Here is a 16,272-nt window from a genome sequence, read left to right on the forward strand (position 1 = left end):
CATCACATGAAATTTTTTAACATCTTGTTGTTTGTTGATCTCAAAACTCCTTTAATAAATTTCTAGGTCAAAACACTATTTCTTTAAAATAGAATAGTAGTTTTTAACATGACTCTCAAACAACTCCTGAAGCTCTGAAAATATGACTGCTGGAAGTGGAAATCACTTCTTACCCAGTGACATGAATTCTCTTTTGCTTCGTCCGACCAATCCAGTCAGCAAATTCAATAGTGTTTGGAACCTAAAATAGAAAATAAATTAGCAGTTTGTGTTGCCACGTTAACAAGCACTACAGTCCATACATTCAAAAACTGTAGGATATCTTATTGGTATAATATCGTGGCTCTCAAAGTTAGAAAGTTTGAAACTACAGGATTATAAAAGAATCATTTTAGCTCCACTTACACCCAATGTTACCTACACATCCATAGAGAATTAAATCGAGAACAATACCGTGGCTGAAAGAAGGACAATATTGATATGTCGTGGAAGCATAATGATAACTTCTTCCCAGACAACACCTCTTTCAATATCATTGACATAGTGCACCTCATCAAATATAACCTATCTCCCCATACATGCAAGCAGGAAAAAATTGCAGTCATTTAGTATATTATTATGAAACTAAAATTTACACCAAAAATTTAAAACAAAAGGTACTCAAAAGAGGGAGGAAATTACAGTTTAAAATATTAGCACATAATAAGCTCCTTTACCCATTCAATATCACGGATAATATCAGCACCTCGATAAAGCATTGACCTTAATATTTCAGTGGTCATTATAAGACAAGAAGCCTCTGGCCTCAAGCTAACATCTCCAGTCAGAAGTCCAACATCAAATTTCCCACAAAAATCCCGATACTTCTGATTACTGATAGTTTTGATGGGAGCTGTATATACAGCCCTAGTACAGTGCTGTATGGGATCAAGATCAGAAATAAAACCTTAGCATTCATAAAGAATAAATAGTTTCACTATCAATGAATAATCAAACTTGAAAACAAAATAAAGACTCTTGAATCCATGGCCAATTGTTAGTTCAACGATGTTGTTCATAAAGATGTATGCATGGCTTCAGAAGTATTGGTTCATACTTTGGTGGTTAGAGCAAATGCATACTCTGCAACAACGGTCTTTCCAGCTGATGTATGTGCAGCAACAAATACAGAGTCCCCCTTTTCAAGATGATATATAGCCTGTATCGGTCACAAGTCAATAATAGAAATAACTTATTCATTCCACAACTAACAAACTTTTTGATTGACCTTTTCTTTCAGATAAAAGTTTTAGGTCATAATCACTGTGAAAGCTACATAAAGTAAATAATATCAACACCACCACCACAAAATAGGTAATCAAGTACTTAAAATATGGAGAGGATCAGGGGATTATGTAATTTTGTAACCAGTGGCTGTTTAGGGGATTTCTCTTCCCCCTCTTCTGTACCACTTTTTTGATAATGAAATTCTTTGTTTCCTATAAAATATCTATATGATAGAGTCTGCTTCTATTATTTATGTACTAGAGGGAAAAATTACAGCCCAGGTAGAGGGAGAATTCGAGAGCTCCCTAGCCTCTCCTACAATGCCTCAAGCAAAACCTACCAAAAAGATACCCCACCCCTCATCACAGCAGACCATATAACCACTCATTCTACTCCCAAAAGTACCCCCTAACTAACTTGGGCCCACACCCGTATTTCATCTTCCCCTATTACCCTTCCTTCTAACATACCTATTTATAATCGGGGTCTATCACTATATATATATATATATGGAATTCTGTTGGGTGGTAGAAGGAAAGGAATGCAAATGACGCCTCATTAATATTCTTTTTTCAACAAGAAACGAACTTTTTATTGAATTGATGTATTATGTAAACAAATCAAGGATACAATCTCTCAAAAGGAGAGAACATTGGCAAAAAGGTAAAAACAAAAGCTAACGAGGGGATATAAAACATCCCAATTAAAACAAATGTCATTACAAGAAATAGAATAATGGTGGAAGACTTGATCTTGGCTAAGTCAAACCACTCTCTCCAAGCTAAAAACTTGTCTTTGAAAATCCTCTAATTTTGTCTAACCCAAAGGATTTGGGCAATTGAAACATGGATGGACCACTTAAAATTTCAATTAAATCGGATTGAGAGTTGGACCCAGTACCCACTGGATAGAGAATACACTGAATAAGAAATTCCAACCATTCCATTTCGGAAGAATCATAGTCGTTTCATGACAAGAGCCTTATTTCTTTCCTTGGTTTACCCTATACCAAGACCACCAAGCCTCAATGGAAATGAAATATAATTCATCTTTATCATGTAACCTCCCTCACAATTAGCACCTTCCCAAAGAAGCTTCCTAATGCGTTTTTCAGTAAGGATGGCCTTGGGAGCTTATAGAAATGAAATTTATTCTCAAGAAAATCCATTTCTTATCAAATAGATATATATATAATACTAATAATTACCTCCTTCTGAAAAGTGTCCAATTCGAAAGGAAAATCAAGTGCCATGTCAGGTACGAGCTCATGAAAGTGCAAAGAAATCTCATCACGGCCACCAGTTACGACCCAAGCCTGCTTATCAACCACCACAATAAACAGTGACAAAGAAAGGACATGATATCTGCACAATTAAAGTTGATTGAAACAATTACTTACCTCCTTCTTTTGTCCTCCACCATCAGTAGCTTGATCGGGTCTCAATGGCAATCCTCCAGATTCAAGGGACAAAATTTCATCCAACACAGATATTTCAGGTGCAGGTGCAATGCTAGCGGCTTCGGGTTCGTTAACTTGAGCTTCAAACTTCATGGATTCTAACTTCATGGATTCTGCTTTTGATGATTGGTCTTTTCGACCATTATAACAGAGAACAAAAGAATGAAAGATGGGAATAAAACAACAAGAACAATACCATCACTTAAAACATATACTCTCATAAAATAAAGTTTTCCTTAATTCATGCTTCCAGCAACTATATATTCTGTGACAATTCTATCAAGGCACAATACCAACCTCACGGGAAGCATCTACTAGCAAGAATATATTGGTTAGTTCATTTTCAGTATTGATGATAGGAACACTCTTTCTATTATTTATGATAAATAGGAAATTACAAGGAGCCAAGGGAGAATTAGAGAGCTCCTGAATGTCTCCCAAACAAGCCTAGACAAAATAGCCAAAAAGATGTCCCTCTAGCTCACTACCCAGGTGTCTATATCCCTACTACAAAATACCACACTACCCTTCTACTACTCGTACAATGGTCCCCCCTCCCTAACAATTTTTTGCCTCACTCTACGCCTTACCAATAAAACCCCTTTTCTAGAATATACATTATTAATCTCATCCAATTGTTTGGAAGAGTTCGACCAAATTGCCCCTCCATTTAATGAGGTAGGTATTGCAGCATGCCAAGATAGAGTGGAGGAGGGAGCATGGGATACCGGAAAGCCAAAGGTTCATTCTTTCTCCCTAGACCCTAAGAAGTCCAAGCGTCATATTCCACCCTTTCCATTCTACTACAAGTCTACACCAGACGAAAATTAAAAGGAATAAATGTTGCTAAGAAGTTGAATCATCTGAGATTCCTCAAATAGATTTGAATACAGCTTTTAATAAAGAAGATGAGGGGTCTTTTGTTAATCTCTCAAGTGATCCTTCCAACAAGAAGGATAATTTAGAAGGGTTCAAGTCTCTTTCTTATGGCTCAATTAATTCCACCAATGTTAGTATGGGTCGTCAGATTTCTTCTTGTGAAATTTCGGATATTGAAGTTAGTGAAGAAGAGGAAGTGGTTAGCATAAGTAGCTTGGATTCTTCCCCAAAACCAGTCACTCCTCTTGAAGACTTTAGTAAACATTCGTCTAAGGAAGACTTTCAGCTCCTCTTTAGAGAACAAGTTGAAGATGGAAATCCAGAACATTTAGAACAATCTAACATTCCTTTGTTTTTTGAAGAATTGGGAATTTCTCTTTTCCCGATTGATAAGGCCTATTGATTTTCAAGTATTTGGAGAATTCGAATGCCTTATTTTTGAAGTTCATATTAGTGTTGCAAGGTTAATATGGTTCTCGGGCACTTGATGGTTGGTTTTTGTCTTCGCATAGCTACTGTTTACTTGGGCAGAAAATCTTTGGGGTCATTTATTGCAAGTTATTCAAAAATTGTGGGCAGTTTGATGAGTATTCTGGGCAACCTTTCATGTTCTTCCTTACTATTCAGAATTGGTTTTTGATCGGTGTATTTTCGGTGTGTTTCCATTTTTTCAAGACAAATAATTGAAGGTTTGGTTGGGATGTGTCTTTTCATTTTCCCACAGATTTTTTGTTCCCATGATTCCAGATTTCTAGACGCATTAATGCTGGCTACTGGACTGAATTGTTGTTTTCCAAAAGTACATTTAAAAATCTTATCTTTTTTTTTTGAACAAGATACGAACTTCTCATTGAAATAATGAAAAGGAACAAAATTGTTCAAAGATACAAACTCTCGAGAGAGTGAAAAGCAAATAAAATAAAATTACAACTAAAAACTAAAAACTCATAAAACTTAACACATAAATTTGAAATAAAAGCACCCCAATTTAAATTAATCAAACTAGGACAATAAGGAATAAATAAAGAAGATAAAGAACTCCAACGGAGACTATTCTTTTCTTCAAAAATCCTTAGGTTTCTTTCATACCACAGATCATATACTAAAGTCTTGACTCCATTTAACCAGAGAATAGAAGCTTTAGGATTCATAATAGACCCTGATAGCAGCTGAATCATGTTGTCTGCCACCTTTTGATCAAAAACCCAATCCATATTGAATTCCTTTAGCAATAAATACCAACACTGACTTGCGTACAGGCATAAGAAAAAGAGACGTTCCATGATTTCTTCATTGGCCATACAGCAAACACAAACAGAAGGCGACAGACTGCAATCTGGGAGCTTCTTTTGTAAAACCTCAGCTGTGTTGACCTTCCCATAAATAAGAATCCAAGAAAAAAAACTTGCTTTCTTTGGGCATTTAGTTTTCCAAAGAGCCTTGAATAAGACTTTTGGCATAGAGGCAGCAGAGGGTTTTTTACAAATTGATTCTACAGTGAATGAACCCGAACTATCCAAAGACCAAAGCCTTCTGTCAGAATCATTGCAAGGAGAATGATGATGCAGCAAGGACAGCAGCAAAGAAAATTCTTCCATTTCATCATCTTTTAGTAACCTTCTTGTGAGAATTTTCCATGATAATGTATGAGAATCCCAAAAATCTGCCACAGTACCTTGAGGTAGGATGGAAAGCCTGAAAATCTTTGGGAAAACATCTCGAAGAAGCTGATCACCAATCCATTTGTGCTGCCAAAACAGGATGGATGTGCCTGAACCAAGTTTAAAGAATGAAAATTGGTTCCAATGCTGCCATTGCCGAGAGATGTTAATCCAAGGTCTTCTAAGGCATCCATTTGACAAAATGCCGGGGACCAACCCAAATCAGACTCCCCATATAAACTTGATATTACTTTACGCCATAATGCATTAGGCTCTTCACCAAACCGCCATCCCCATTTAGCCAACAAAGCATGATTTTTCTTAGAAAGGCCACCAACTCCTAGACCGCCCTCTTCCAAAAGCTGAGAGGTTAAATTCCAATTCGCCTAATGATTTAAAATATCGAGTTGATTGGCTGGTTTTGGTATTGGCGAATTATGGTAGACTCTTTAAATGTTGTTTGATGATCACTTTAATTGCTTTTTTCTTATCAAGACAACCTTTAGACTTTCAAGGTATTTAATGGTGTTTTCTTCTCAAGGCAACCTTTCGGCTTTCAAGGTATTTATTGGTGTTTACTTCAGAAGACAACCTTTTGGTTTTCAAGGTTTTTAATGGTGCATGTTCCATGGCATTTACATTAGCCAGCTTTTATTGTCCGATTTATTGACCGCTTTTGGAAGACGAGGGGTCTTAAGCTTCATCCTCGGAATTTGAAAAGTCACTCGAGCAAAGTTGTTATGTTTAATGTTACCTCGTTTTTAAGTTGTGAAGTTGAAAGGTCATCTTGTTTTGAGTATTTATAGAAACTTGCCTTGAGGGAGGATCACAACAACTTTGCTTGAGTGACTTTTCAACTTCCGAGGATGAAGCTTAAGACCCTTCGTCTTCCAAAGCGACCCGGACAATAAAAGCTGGCCAATGTAAGTGCCATGGAAAAAAATTAGTGGAATCTTACCATCTCTTCCAAAAATATATTAGCCACTAACACTACTATAAAAGGAGTGTTCAGGAGAATGTGCATATTTAGACAGCCGATCAACCACGACAAGAATGGAGTCAAATCCCTCGAATTTGCATAGCCCCTCAACAAAATCCATGGATATCTCCTCCCAAATGTGATCCGGTATTGTAAGAGGTTGTAACAAGCCCTTGGGACAAGGGAGATACTTAGCTTGCTGGCAATGGATCATTCACTAACGAAAATTTGAATCTAATTTCACATCCCACTCCAATATAGTTCCCGGTTCACACGTTGAAAGATCTTCATATACCACCATCGCCCCAATCGATGAGCAATGAAATTCTTGTAACAATAATGGAATAGAGGGTGAGGTGTGTGGTAGGATAATTTTACCTCTATAATATAGCATACCAGCCTTTATAGAATAACCTTATGGAACCTCATGACCTACCTTTCAGTCAAGGACAATTTTTTATAATCTCGGGTCTTTCAAAATCTAATCATCGATCACCTCTAAATTAACCCATCCTTCCACTGTGAATGACTTGAATTCGATAGTCTCCAGCCATCGAGAGAATGCATCAACTACCAGTATTTTCCAACCCAGGCTTATACTCGATATCAAAATCGTACCCCATCCATTTGGTGATCCATTTCTGATAATCCCCCAGAATCACCTGTTGGTCAAGTAAAAATTCTGGGGCTTTCTGATCTACACGCACGAGGAACTTACGCCCCAATAAATATTGACGTCATTTTTGGACCGCCATGACAATAGCCATTAGCTCTTGTGTCATTGTGATTGAGGTAAGGCGTGGCTAAAGAAAGCAATAGGGTGATGATCCTACATCAATACTGCACCAAGGCCCACACCCAACGCATCAAATTGAATAATAGAAGGCCAAGAAAAATCTGGTAATCGAAGAACTAGGACTGATGTCATGGCAATTTTCAAATCTTCAAATGCTTATGTAGCCACCTCACTCCATACCAACCCATCCTTCTTTAAGTAGTCGAGTTAACGAAAAAGCGAGGGAGTCATAATTCGCAACCAACTTGCAATAATATCCACTAAGTACTAAAAATCCTCTCTAAGTCCTTCAAATTAGTTGGGATTGGCCAATGTACAGTCGCCAATATTTTCTGTGGGTCCACCGCCACCCTTTGGCCTGAGACAATATGCCCCAAATACTCAATTTGGGGAAGCCCAAACTGACATTTCTTCACTGTAGCTATTAATTTATGTTCTTGCAAAACTTGTAATATCGTACGCAAATGGCCCAAATATTCTTGAAGAGGAGCACTGTAAATTAAAATATCATAGAAGAAAACTAAGGCGACTGTGAGAGTCCTATTAGAGAATATTAGTTTGTTAGTATGAAGGGGTAGTATGGTAATTAGAATGATAATTAGTTAGGGTGAGTTGTTATAAATAAGGGTAGTAGGGAGAGGAGGGAGATATCTTGAAGAATTGTATTTTGGTAAGGAACTTGAGAGAGTTCTTGGGAGAGAGATAGCCCTCTCGAAAGGCTATCGGTATTGTAATTACTCTTTTGTATTGCAATATAGTGTTCTTGTTAGGTTCTTGTATTCGGATACCCAACAAGAACTTACAAAGAAAGGGCCGAAGAAGTAAGAACATTGTTCATCAGTGACTGAAAAGTTGAACGGCATCACCAAAAATTCATAATGCCCTTCATGTTTTCGAAAAGCGGTCTTATGACTATGCTTGACCTTCACTCAAATTTGGTGGTACCCATATTTAAGGTCGATTTTAGACAAAAATCGATGTGCCACGTAACTCATCCAAAAGTTCCTCAACGTCACCTTTTTTGAAGTTCGGTGCAAATGCGCCGACTCCCATCTTTTTTCTTAATAAGTAAGACTAGGCTAGAATAAGAACTACAAACTTGGTGAATTACACTGGAAAGGAGCATCTCTCGAACCAAATTCTCAATCTTGTCCTTTGAAATTGGAGGTATCTATACGACCTGACCCAGACCAGCCCAGCTAAAGGTAGTAGTTCGATAGCATGATGCTGTAGTGGGGAAGAGGATTTTGGAGCGGCCCGAAAAACAGTAGCAAATTTAGAGAGGATGGGGATTAATTATGGGGAGATTTCTTCCCAATTTAACATTCAATTGTTGCGGGTATCCCTTCTATGGCGTTTAATTCAATTATAATCCCCTATTTTTCTGCAAGATATAATTCATAAGGGTCTTTATAAATTATGGATACCTGAGTAAATTTTAGTGACACGTCACCCTGTTAGAGATTTTCCAATTGTCCAAACAGAAATGCACCGACAACGTGCTATAATCGGTGGTTACTAGACCTTAGGTGGATAGTCATTGAACTCCCAAGGCCAATGACTATAATCGGTGGTTAATAGACCTTAGGTGGATAGTCATTGAACTCCCAAAACCACATTGGCCTACCCAAGATGGATCGCTATGTGAAAAATTTGTCAGTTTGTGGCAGAACACCATCCACTGGAGCTCCGTCTCTTCGAAACAGCCGTTTCTTGCCGCAAACTGACAGATCTTTCACATAGCAATCCATCTTGGGTAGGCCGAAAACTAAGCTACAGTAACACACGAAATTTCTCCCAAGCCTCAATGGGTTGTTCTTTCTCTTCCCACTAGTGCCACACTAGGGTCTCTCCCACCAAACATGATATCGCCACTTCTAACTTCTCTTTATCTGAGAGTCTGTTTATCATGAAGTAACGAGCAACCCAATGTAACCATCCATCCAGCCATCAGAGTTTGTGCCATCAAAGATGGAGACCTCCAGTTTCCTTAACTGCAAATTGAACATTGAGGCCAATGTGTTGGTTAGGCGATTGGCATTGTCGTTGGATCTGGCGTTGCTAGCCTCTCTGATGACTTCGGATGCCTTTTCAACTGCAAGTGCTTTTCCTCTATCTTCTTTTGTTATCTCTTGCTCTTCCAAATTGTGTTAACGTGGCCATCGACATCCATATATCCTCTTTGAATACTGCTATCTCTTTCTTCATCTCATTCTGATTTTTTTCGATGATGCTTAGTGTCACAATCGCACCTTTTCAAAGTAGCTCGAGCGATTGTGCGGCACTTGCTCTAACTCAAACGAGCAAGTCAGCCGAGAAAAACTGTGAGTTGCGGGCAATCTCGGTCGTGGGTCTAGCCTCCGCTCACGTTTTACGAGAAAATTGGTTTTAGAAAACGTGAGATAGAAAAACAGTTGAAAACATTTTTAAAACAAGCATTGTAGACAATGGAGGCAAGAAAGCTTTGATTGCAAGAAAGTATACAACACTTGGTCGGGGGGAGGTTTGATGACTACTTGGTTCCCCCTAAGGTACATTATAAGGCATTTTTGGTGTGGCAGGTGTAGACGTCCTAAGTGGCGAGGAGTCACTCGGTGGCCTACAGGGCCCGTGTGAACTCCGATTGGCTTGAAATTTGGCGTGCTTACATATCTTACTAATACACACCTAGTTCCAAAGCCGCTCGGCCCAATTCCACCTACAACCCCAAAAACCCGATACAAGAAAATTACACTAGAAAGCTTTAGAGACATGAAAGAAAATCGAGTGGTGAGGATGGTTTGGACATGCGGCCATGGGTAACACACCCTGGACAAGCATGCCCACGACACTTAGCGCACTTGAAACTTCTGTTCAATAGCCTCAATCCTAGTTTCTCTAATACCAAAATGATAAAAACACCCTGTCTATCATTTATGATCAGAGAAAATTAATTACAAAGAGCCATAGAAGAATCCTAGACAAAATAGCCAAAAATGTGTCCCTCCATCTCACTACCTAAGTGTATATACCCATACTTCAAAATACCAGACAGCCTTTCTACTACTCGTACAGTGGCCCCCCTTCCTAACGATTTTCTGCCTCACTTCTATGCCTTACCAGTACGACTCCTTTTTCTAAAATATACATTCTTAATCTTGTGCCTATCAATTGATTAAGCATATTTACCCCCAATGTGGCAAACATTTCCAACCAAAAAGATGAAGTTTACTTTTCAATGCATAGCTGCAAATGTCATCAAATGAAATTGATTTTAATCATTCTAATCTTTTTGGAATAAGTTTAGAGGCAAAAAGAACGGGAAAAGAACCAAATTTATTGATAAAGAATTGATGCAACCCAAAGGAAAACCAGCAGAGCCAACAACATTGAACCAGACTCAATAAAAGGATTCATGACTTACAAATATAGCAGAATTCAGTATTTAATTTTTAGTCTCAAAAGACATTCATGTAGATGATATCATCAATTTAAATTTATAGAGTAAAGTGTCAGCTTAAAAATACCAGAATACATACCATCTTCCACGGATACTATGGCATCCTCTTCCCAAGCCTTCTTGAACAAATCATCAAATTGTACAGACAACTCACTCTGCTGTGTCATTGGTAGATAGTTCAGTCAGAAAAGGAAAACCTTATTATCCACACCTATTAAGGAAGGTTTTCAAGATATAGTCTCCATAAACGAAAACACTTTTCAACAATTAATAATGAAACTAAGGCATTAAAACAAACCAGGTTTCCAACTGATGAGCTCTTGAATGAACTTTGGTCCTCATAAACATTCCAAGAGTTTGGATACACCTTATTACCCAGACAAAAGAAAGTTAAAAAAAACAGCAAAAAAATATAAATGAAGTCAACACATTCTGCAGTAATATAATTTGGTTGGCCATTTCTCAATGATAATAGAATTTACCTTTAGATCACCGAGGTCCAATCCTTGCTTTAAAATAGGTGGAACAGATTGAGCAGGACCACCATTTAGAACTTCATGCACCCACTCGCCATTAGAAGCTGCATCAGGAAGAATTCTTTCAATAGATTGAGAATCATCCAAACCACCAGGTCGAAAAGGGCGATTATTTATGCTTCCCCTTACAAAATCTTTTGCTGGTCCTGGCACTCGTGGCTGTGAACCAGATTCTTGAGTTTCCACATTTAATTCTGAAACATCCACCTGAAAAGCGACATTAGTCAGATTGGAAAGCCATTCCATAGCATGATTAGCATTCAAAATGAATAAATATAGCCAAGATCATTGACTTGATGACCCAAACCCTAGAAACATAAATATGTGAAATTTATCGTAACAGAAATCTTAATTCAGTAAACCTAACCAACATTTTTCATGTCATGGCAAATAGACTGAACAATCAAGCAGTACCTGCACAGAACCAGGTTCCCATGTCCCTCCAGAAGTTCCATCCTTCTTTGGGCGTTCAAATGGCAACACCCATGTAGGGACCATGACTGATCTTGGCTGAGATGGATCCAAAGATACTTTTGCCATTTCAAACCAATCAAAATCCCACTGTCTTCCTGCCTTTTGTGGGGAAAATTCATCAGGGTCTAACTCCGGCCGGAGAAAAGTCTCTTCAATGTAGCCTTTTATCGTTTCAGGAGTTTCCTTAGGAAATGCAGGTGGCTGAATTTGAACCAAAAATTTAAAAATAAATATGATGCATAATTGACGCGTTGATGGCAATTAAAAAACATCCTTTTTTCTAGAAAATAATATTATAACATAGGGATGGGGATTCAAAGCTTCGACCTATAAAGAAGATTACTATTGTCGTAATCAATTGAATAATACTCAAGTTGAGCAAGAAGAGTCTCCTTCTTAAGAAATGGAGAAAAAAAACAAAGATATAGGACAGGGAACATTATTAAGATGCACTGCTTGCCAAATCATCACAACTTTGGCCACAAAGCCTACAGTGGCTTGGAAGCAAGCTACCTTTACCATCTTCTGAAGAAAAAAAATTGACTGATCAAACATGAAGAAATTCCACTGCAGAGAAAAATTGAGAAATAGATAATACGAAAAGGAGAAAGGGGGCATACTGTTTTCACCGACTTTATATGTGGCATACTATTTATAAATTGTTGTTTAGTCATTTGAACTAGTGTGTAAGTATTTGGAAGATTTCCTGAAATTGCTTTTCGGTCAATAGAAGGTACTAAGAGTCAAATCTTGGTTCCGGTTGAGGTGCAAGGAACAGGCTAGGTTACTTTTTTGGGACATGTTACTCGAGTTCCAATATCTCTCTAAAGGCATGTTTGATTCCTTTTGCTTTTATTCATCTGTTCAACGAGATCCCAATCTTTCAGATTGTGGCTTGTGGGACAAGTTTTTCCGTGAAAGAAGATGTCACTTTCTTACATGGAGATTGGCTTAAAAAGGATGACAATGGGGTGGCTATGGATTTTCAGTTGATCTTTGTAGTCTCGAGGCTTTGCTCTTTTGATGATTGGAAATCTATTTCAGAGATTTTGAAAAATGAAGTTTCAAGGAGTTGTTCGATCAATTCATTTTCAGTAGATAAAACATTGCTTAAAATTGATGATAGCATTGGTTTTAAAGTTGGAGGTTTTTCTTTGGCATTGGCATAACTTTGGAGGGATGCATATCAAGATCGAAAAATGGAATGCGGAAAACACAATAGGATGGAGTGGATGAAGTGCAATGGTGGTTGGATCAAAATTAAGAATTTACCTCTCTCTTTATGGAATAAGGAAAATTTTGTAGCCATTGGTGAGAAATGTGGAGAGTTCATTAGCATTTTGTTGGAAACCATTAATTTGTTGAATTGTTTTGAAGCATCAATTGAGGTTAAGAGGAATCAATGTGGATTCATCCCTGCTTCAATGATTCTTTTGTTCACGATTCTTTTCTCGACGATGTGACCTTTCAAACTTCCCCTTCTATTGTTTGTGGCTCTTCAATTCGAGCAGAAATTTTGAATATAATGGATTCATATTGGTTTAATAGTCCTTTGAATTGAACTATATCAGTAAAGGAGATGAAGGGTCTTTTTTGGAGGCTGATCCTCCTTTTATGGTTAATTCCCATGTGAAAAGCAGCTGGGGATGAAGGAATTGTTGGCTTGCCATTGCCCTTGGTTCAAAGTTGTCAAAGACACAAAGGAGATTGATGTGTGTGATGGAGTCAATTTTGTGGTGCCCGAAAAAGTATTTCATTCTGATGTTGAGTTTCCTGAAGCAAACTTCAATGAGGTGGGTCTGCTCGCTAAACTTTTGGAAGTAGAAGCTTATGAAGATTTTTCGGTTTCCTCTTGTATGAAGAATCCAGCTGGAGATTGGATTAATCCTCCAATACGAGGAGTGATTTGGAAATTAAAAATGTTTTTATTGTGATCATTTCCTGGCTTTGAGAAACCGAATTTTCTTGTTTCTTGTTGTCATTTCCAATTTATTTCAAAACATAAATAAAAATATTGTTTTATCGTTCTTGTTTCCATGGGTGTCATGGTATGCAATTTTTTTTTTAACAAGAAACGAACTTTTCATTGATAGATGAAAAGGAACATAAAATGTTCAAAGATACACACTCCCAAGGGAGTGAAAAAACATAAAATAAAAAGATACAATCCAGAATAGTAAAAATAAAAAGACAGAGTATCATCCTATGTATGTCTAACTAGGGAAAATGAAAGCCCCCCAATTAACATATATCATGTTTGGAGAATAATTAGCAAAAAGATTGGATAGAGCACACCATTGAGACGCTTTAAACTTAGCCAAGCTGAAGCACTCCACCGAAGGAAACATAAGGAATTTTTCTTTATTAAAAAAAGAAGGAAACATAAACAAGAAATGGACATGTTACCAAACAGGCCCTTCATTTCTAATTTTGGGGAGGAAGTGTTTCAATTTTCTATTCCGACTTCTAATAAGAAATCCAATGGGGCTTCCTCTTTTGCAAGTTTGAAATCTCCTCATCTGATTATTGATGGAAACTTAGGCGTTTATTCAATCTCTCCTGTTTTATCGAAAGGGAATGAAGAGTATGAGACCTTTTCTACGCCAAAGGAAAGCATCGGAAAGTATTTTTCTCCAGTTTATGGCAATAGAAGAATAAGAGTCAAATCGGCTATTAACAAGGATATTTTGCTAATGCATTCGATTTTATCTCAGGAAACGGCAGTATATTCCTTAAAATTTCTTTTTGAAATTGTTTGATGTTTAATGGTCTTTTTCTTTGGGTGTCGCCTGTTCCAAGTGGTTTTTTTTTAACTGCTTCTTCTCCTTTGTTTAGGTGGCTACGGTTGCTTTAGGGTTTTTTCGGTAGAGCCTTGTGGTTTCTTGGTGCCGTTGTCCATGGTTCTTTTAGTTTGACGGCTCATTGTATTCGAATTCATTTATTTATCTTTTATGGCTGCATTTCTCCTCATTGAGCTAAAACCCACATACTAAAAAATGAAGAAGAATTGTATAATACTGATAAACCCTAGAAATAATTTTACACGTAAATATTCAAAAACTATACGCAGACACCTACTGACCGTAAGCTTCCGCGAGGGCTATACTATAAAACAAAGCACTGCTTACAAGTATGAAATCCGGGAGCGATCTAACAGGGCTGGGGCGCTCCACAGTTGCAAGAGGCTCGATTCTGAGATGGCCGCTGTGGCCGGAAAAGCCGACGCGAAACGATAGCTCCTTCGTTGCAACAATTGGATCCATTTCGTGTCACGAGTTCAGCCACCGGAGTTCAGCTCTGTTCCAGATTCTGAATTTCGACGCGGAATTTTGCCTGAATTTGATTGTGTCGATTTTGGCGGGTTTTGGAGTGAGGAGTGCGGAAAGTATCAAGCCGAGAGAACGTTCCACTCCATTCTCCGGTTTGATACGCAGCCAACAACCAAATCGTGACTGCATCTACTTCGGAACTCAAAAATATTCCATGTTGCTTTTCCATAATACATTATATGTTAAATTTAAAATTTAAAAAAAAAAAAAAAAAGAAACTCAATTTTTTTTTTTTTTTTTGCAAAAGGTTAAACTACAAATTTTTTTATATCGGTTAAATTACAATATTTTTAAGAGTATACATACGTCGGTTAAACTACTTTTTTTTTCTTAAAAAAAAACTACTTTTTATTTTATTTGTAAAGGGTTAAATTTTAATTTTTTGTATTTTTTGCAAATGTTAAATTACAATCTTTTGAAGAATATATATCGGACAAATTACAGACTTTTTCTTTTTGCAAAAGGTTAAATTATAATTTTCCTCCTTGTCAAAAACAAAACAACCATTGAAAAACCTTCCCCGTGTTCTTCTACCAAACTTTTTGTTAGTCAAGGAAGATTCGTGGTTTCAGATTCCTTTATAAACAAATCTATACCATATCTAAATTGAGCGATGGAGGATAATCTTTACTTTCTCATTTTGCCTTTTATACACTGTCTCTTCCCACATAGGTGTGATTGATCGAGAGGTATGACTGTTGGACGAAACAATGTGTCTATTCCTTTACAGAGCATTCATAAAAATAAATAAAACTATTGTGATACTATAACAAATTTTGTATTATTTTTTTCTCCCAAAATGTCTACAAAGATCTTTTCTTTTATCAAATAATTCATACCTTTCCAAAAAGAATGGAAACTATAAGTTTTGTTCAGGAAATATTGAAACATGCCAAAACCAACATTTGCGAATACATAAATTAATTTTAGATGAAAAGGTAGAGTATATATTCAATGTTCCTATTTATATCTTTGGATCATTGTTTTCATGATTATAACTACTTTTGGATTTCTTGTGGATTTCTTATTTTATATTTAAATTATTCTACATATTACTGGCAAGTAACAAAAATTCAAGTTGTTATGTTAAGTTATAGAGAAATTTGGAATATTCTTCATAAACATAAATATTATTTAATTGAAATTTGAAATGTGAAACTGTGAAGGACAAATATACAAAATGTAAATGAAGAAATTGAAATTAATATTTATTTGTACGAATAAATTGAATAATCATTTACTCTTCAAATGGTGAGGTATAATTTGATCTAATATTGTGAGGTTGAATTATCTTTTGAAAACATAAAAAATGATAGATAATGACTTATATAAAATAATTTATATATTAAGTCTATGAATAAATCAAACAATACAAAAATCAAAGAAAGATATTTATAATATATAATCAAAGAAAGATATTTTTAAGTCTATAATCTATAATATATTAAAATGTT

The 16,272-nt window shown here is 36.7% G+C and overlaps 1 protein-coding gene across 4 annotated transcripts in view; it reads right to left on the minus strand.

The window, feature by feature from the left end:
* LOC111018945 (RNA helicase, ATP-dependent, SK12/DOB1 protein) overlaps nt 1-14,960 on the minus strand; it is a 46,571-nt gene extending 31,611 nt beyond the window's left edge. For 2 of the 4 annotated variants that reach the window (XM_088121397.1, XM_088121395.1), the window contains exons 1-11: nt 14,618-14,960; nt 11,430-11,690; nt 10,962-11,222; nt 10,778-10,846; nt 10,559-10,637; nt 2,666-2,856; nt 2,474-2,581; nt 1,097-1,198; nt 717-917; nt 454-564; nt 174-241 (exon numbers count right to left, since the gene is read on the minus strand). In XM_088121397.1, coding sequence (XP_087977523.1) covers nt 174-241; nt 454-564; nt 717-917; nt 1,097-1,198; nt 2,474-2,581; nt 2,666-2,856; nt 10,559-10,637; nt 10,778-10,846; nt 10,962-11,222; nt 11,430-11,690; nt 14,618-14,752 — 1,586 coding nt within the window. In that variant the 5' untranslated portion in view covers nt 14,753-14,960. Of the gene's footprint in view, nt 1-173; nt 242-453; nt 565-716; nt 918-1,096; nt 1,199-2,473; nt 2,582-2,665; nt 2,857-10,558; nt 10,638-10,777; nt 10,847-10,961; nt 11,223-11,429; nt 11,691-14,617 lie in introns of those variants that run through there. The other 2 variants (XM_088121396.1, XM_088121398.1) reach the window with 2 other exon arrangements.
* Between the last annotated feature and the right edge of the window lie 1,312 nt (nt 14,961-16,272).

Source organism: Momordica charantia (genome assembly GCF_013281855.1).
Source record: "Momordica charantia cultivar OHB3-1 chromosome 3 unlocalized genomic scaffold, Mcharantia_2.0 BLBB01000003.1, whole genome shotgun sequence".
NCBI classification, from domain to species: Eukaryota; Viridiplantae; Streptophyta; class Magnoliopsida; order Cucurbitales; family Cucurbitaceae; genus Momordica; species Momordica charantia.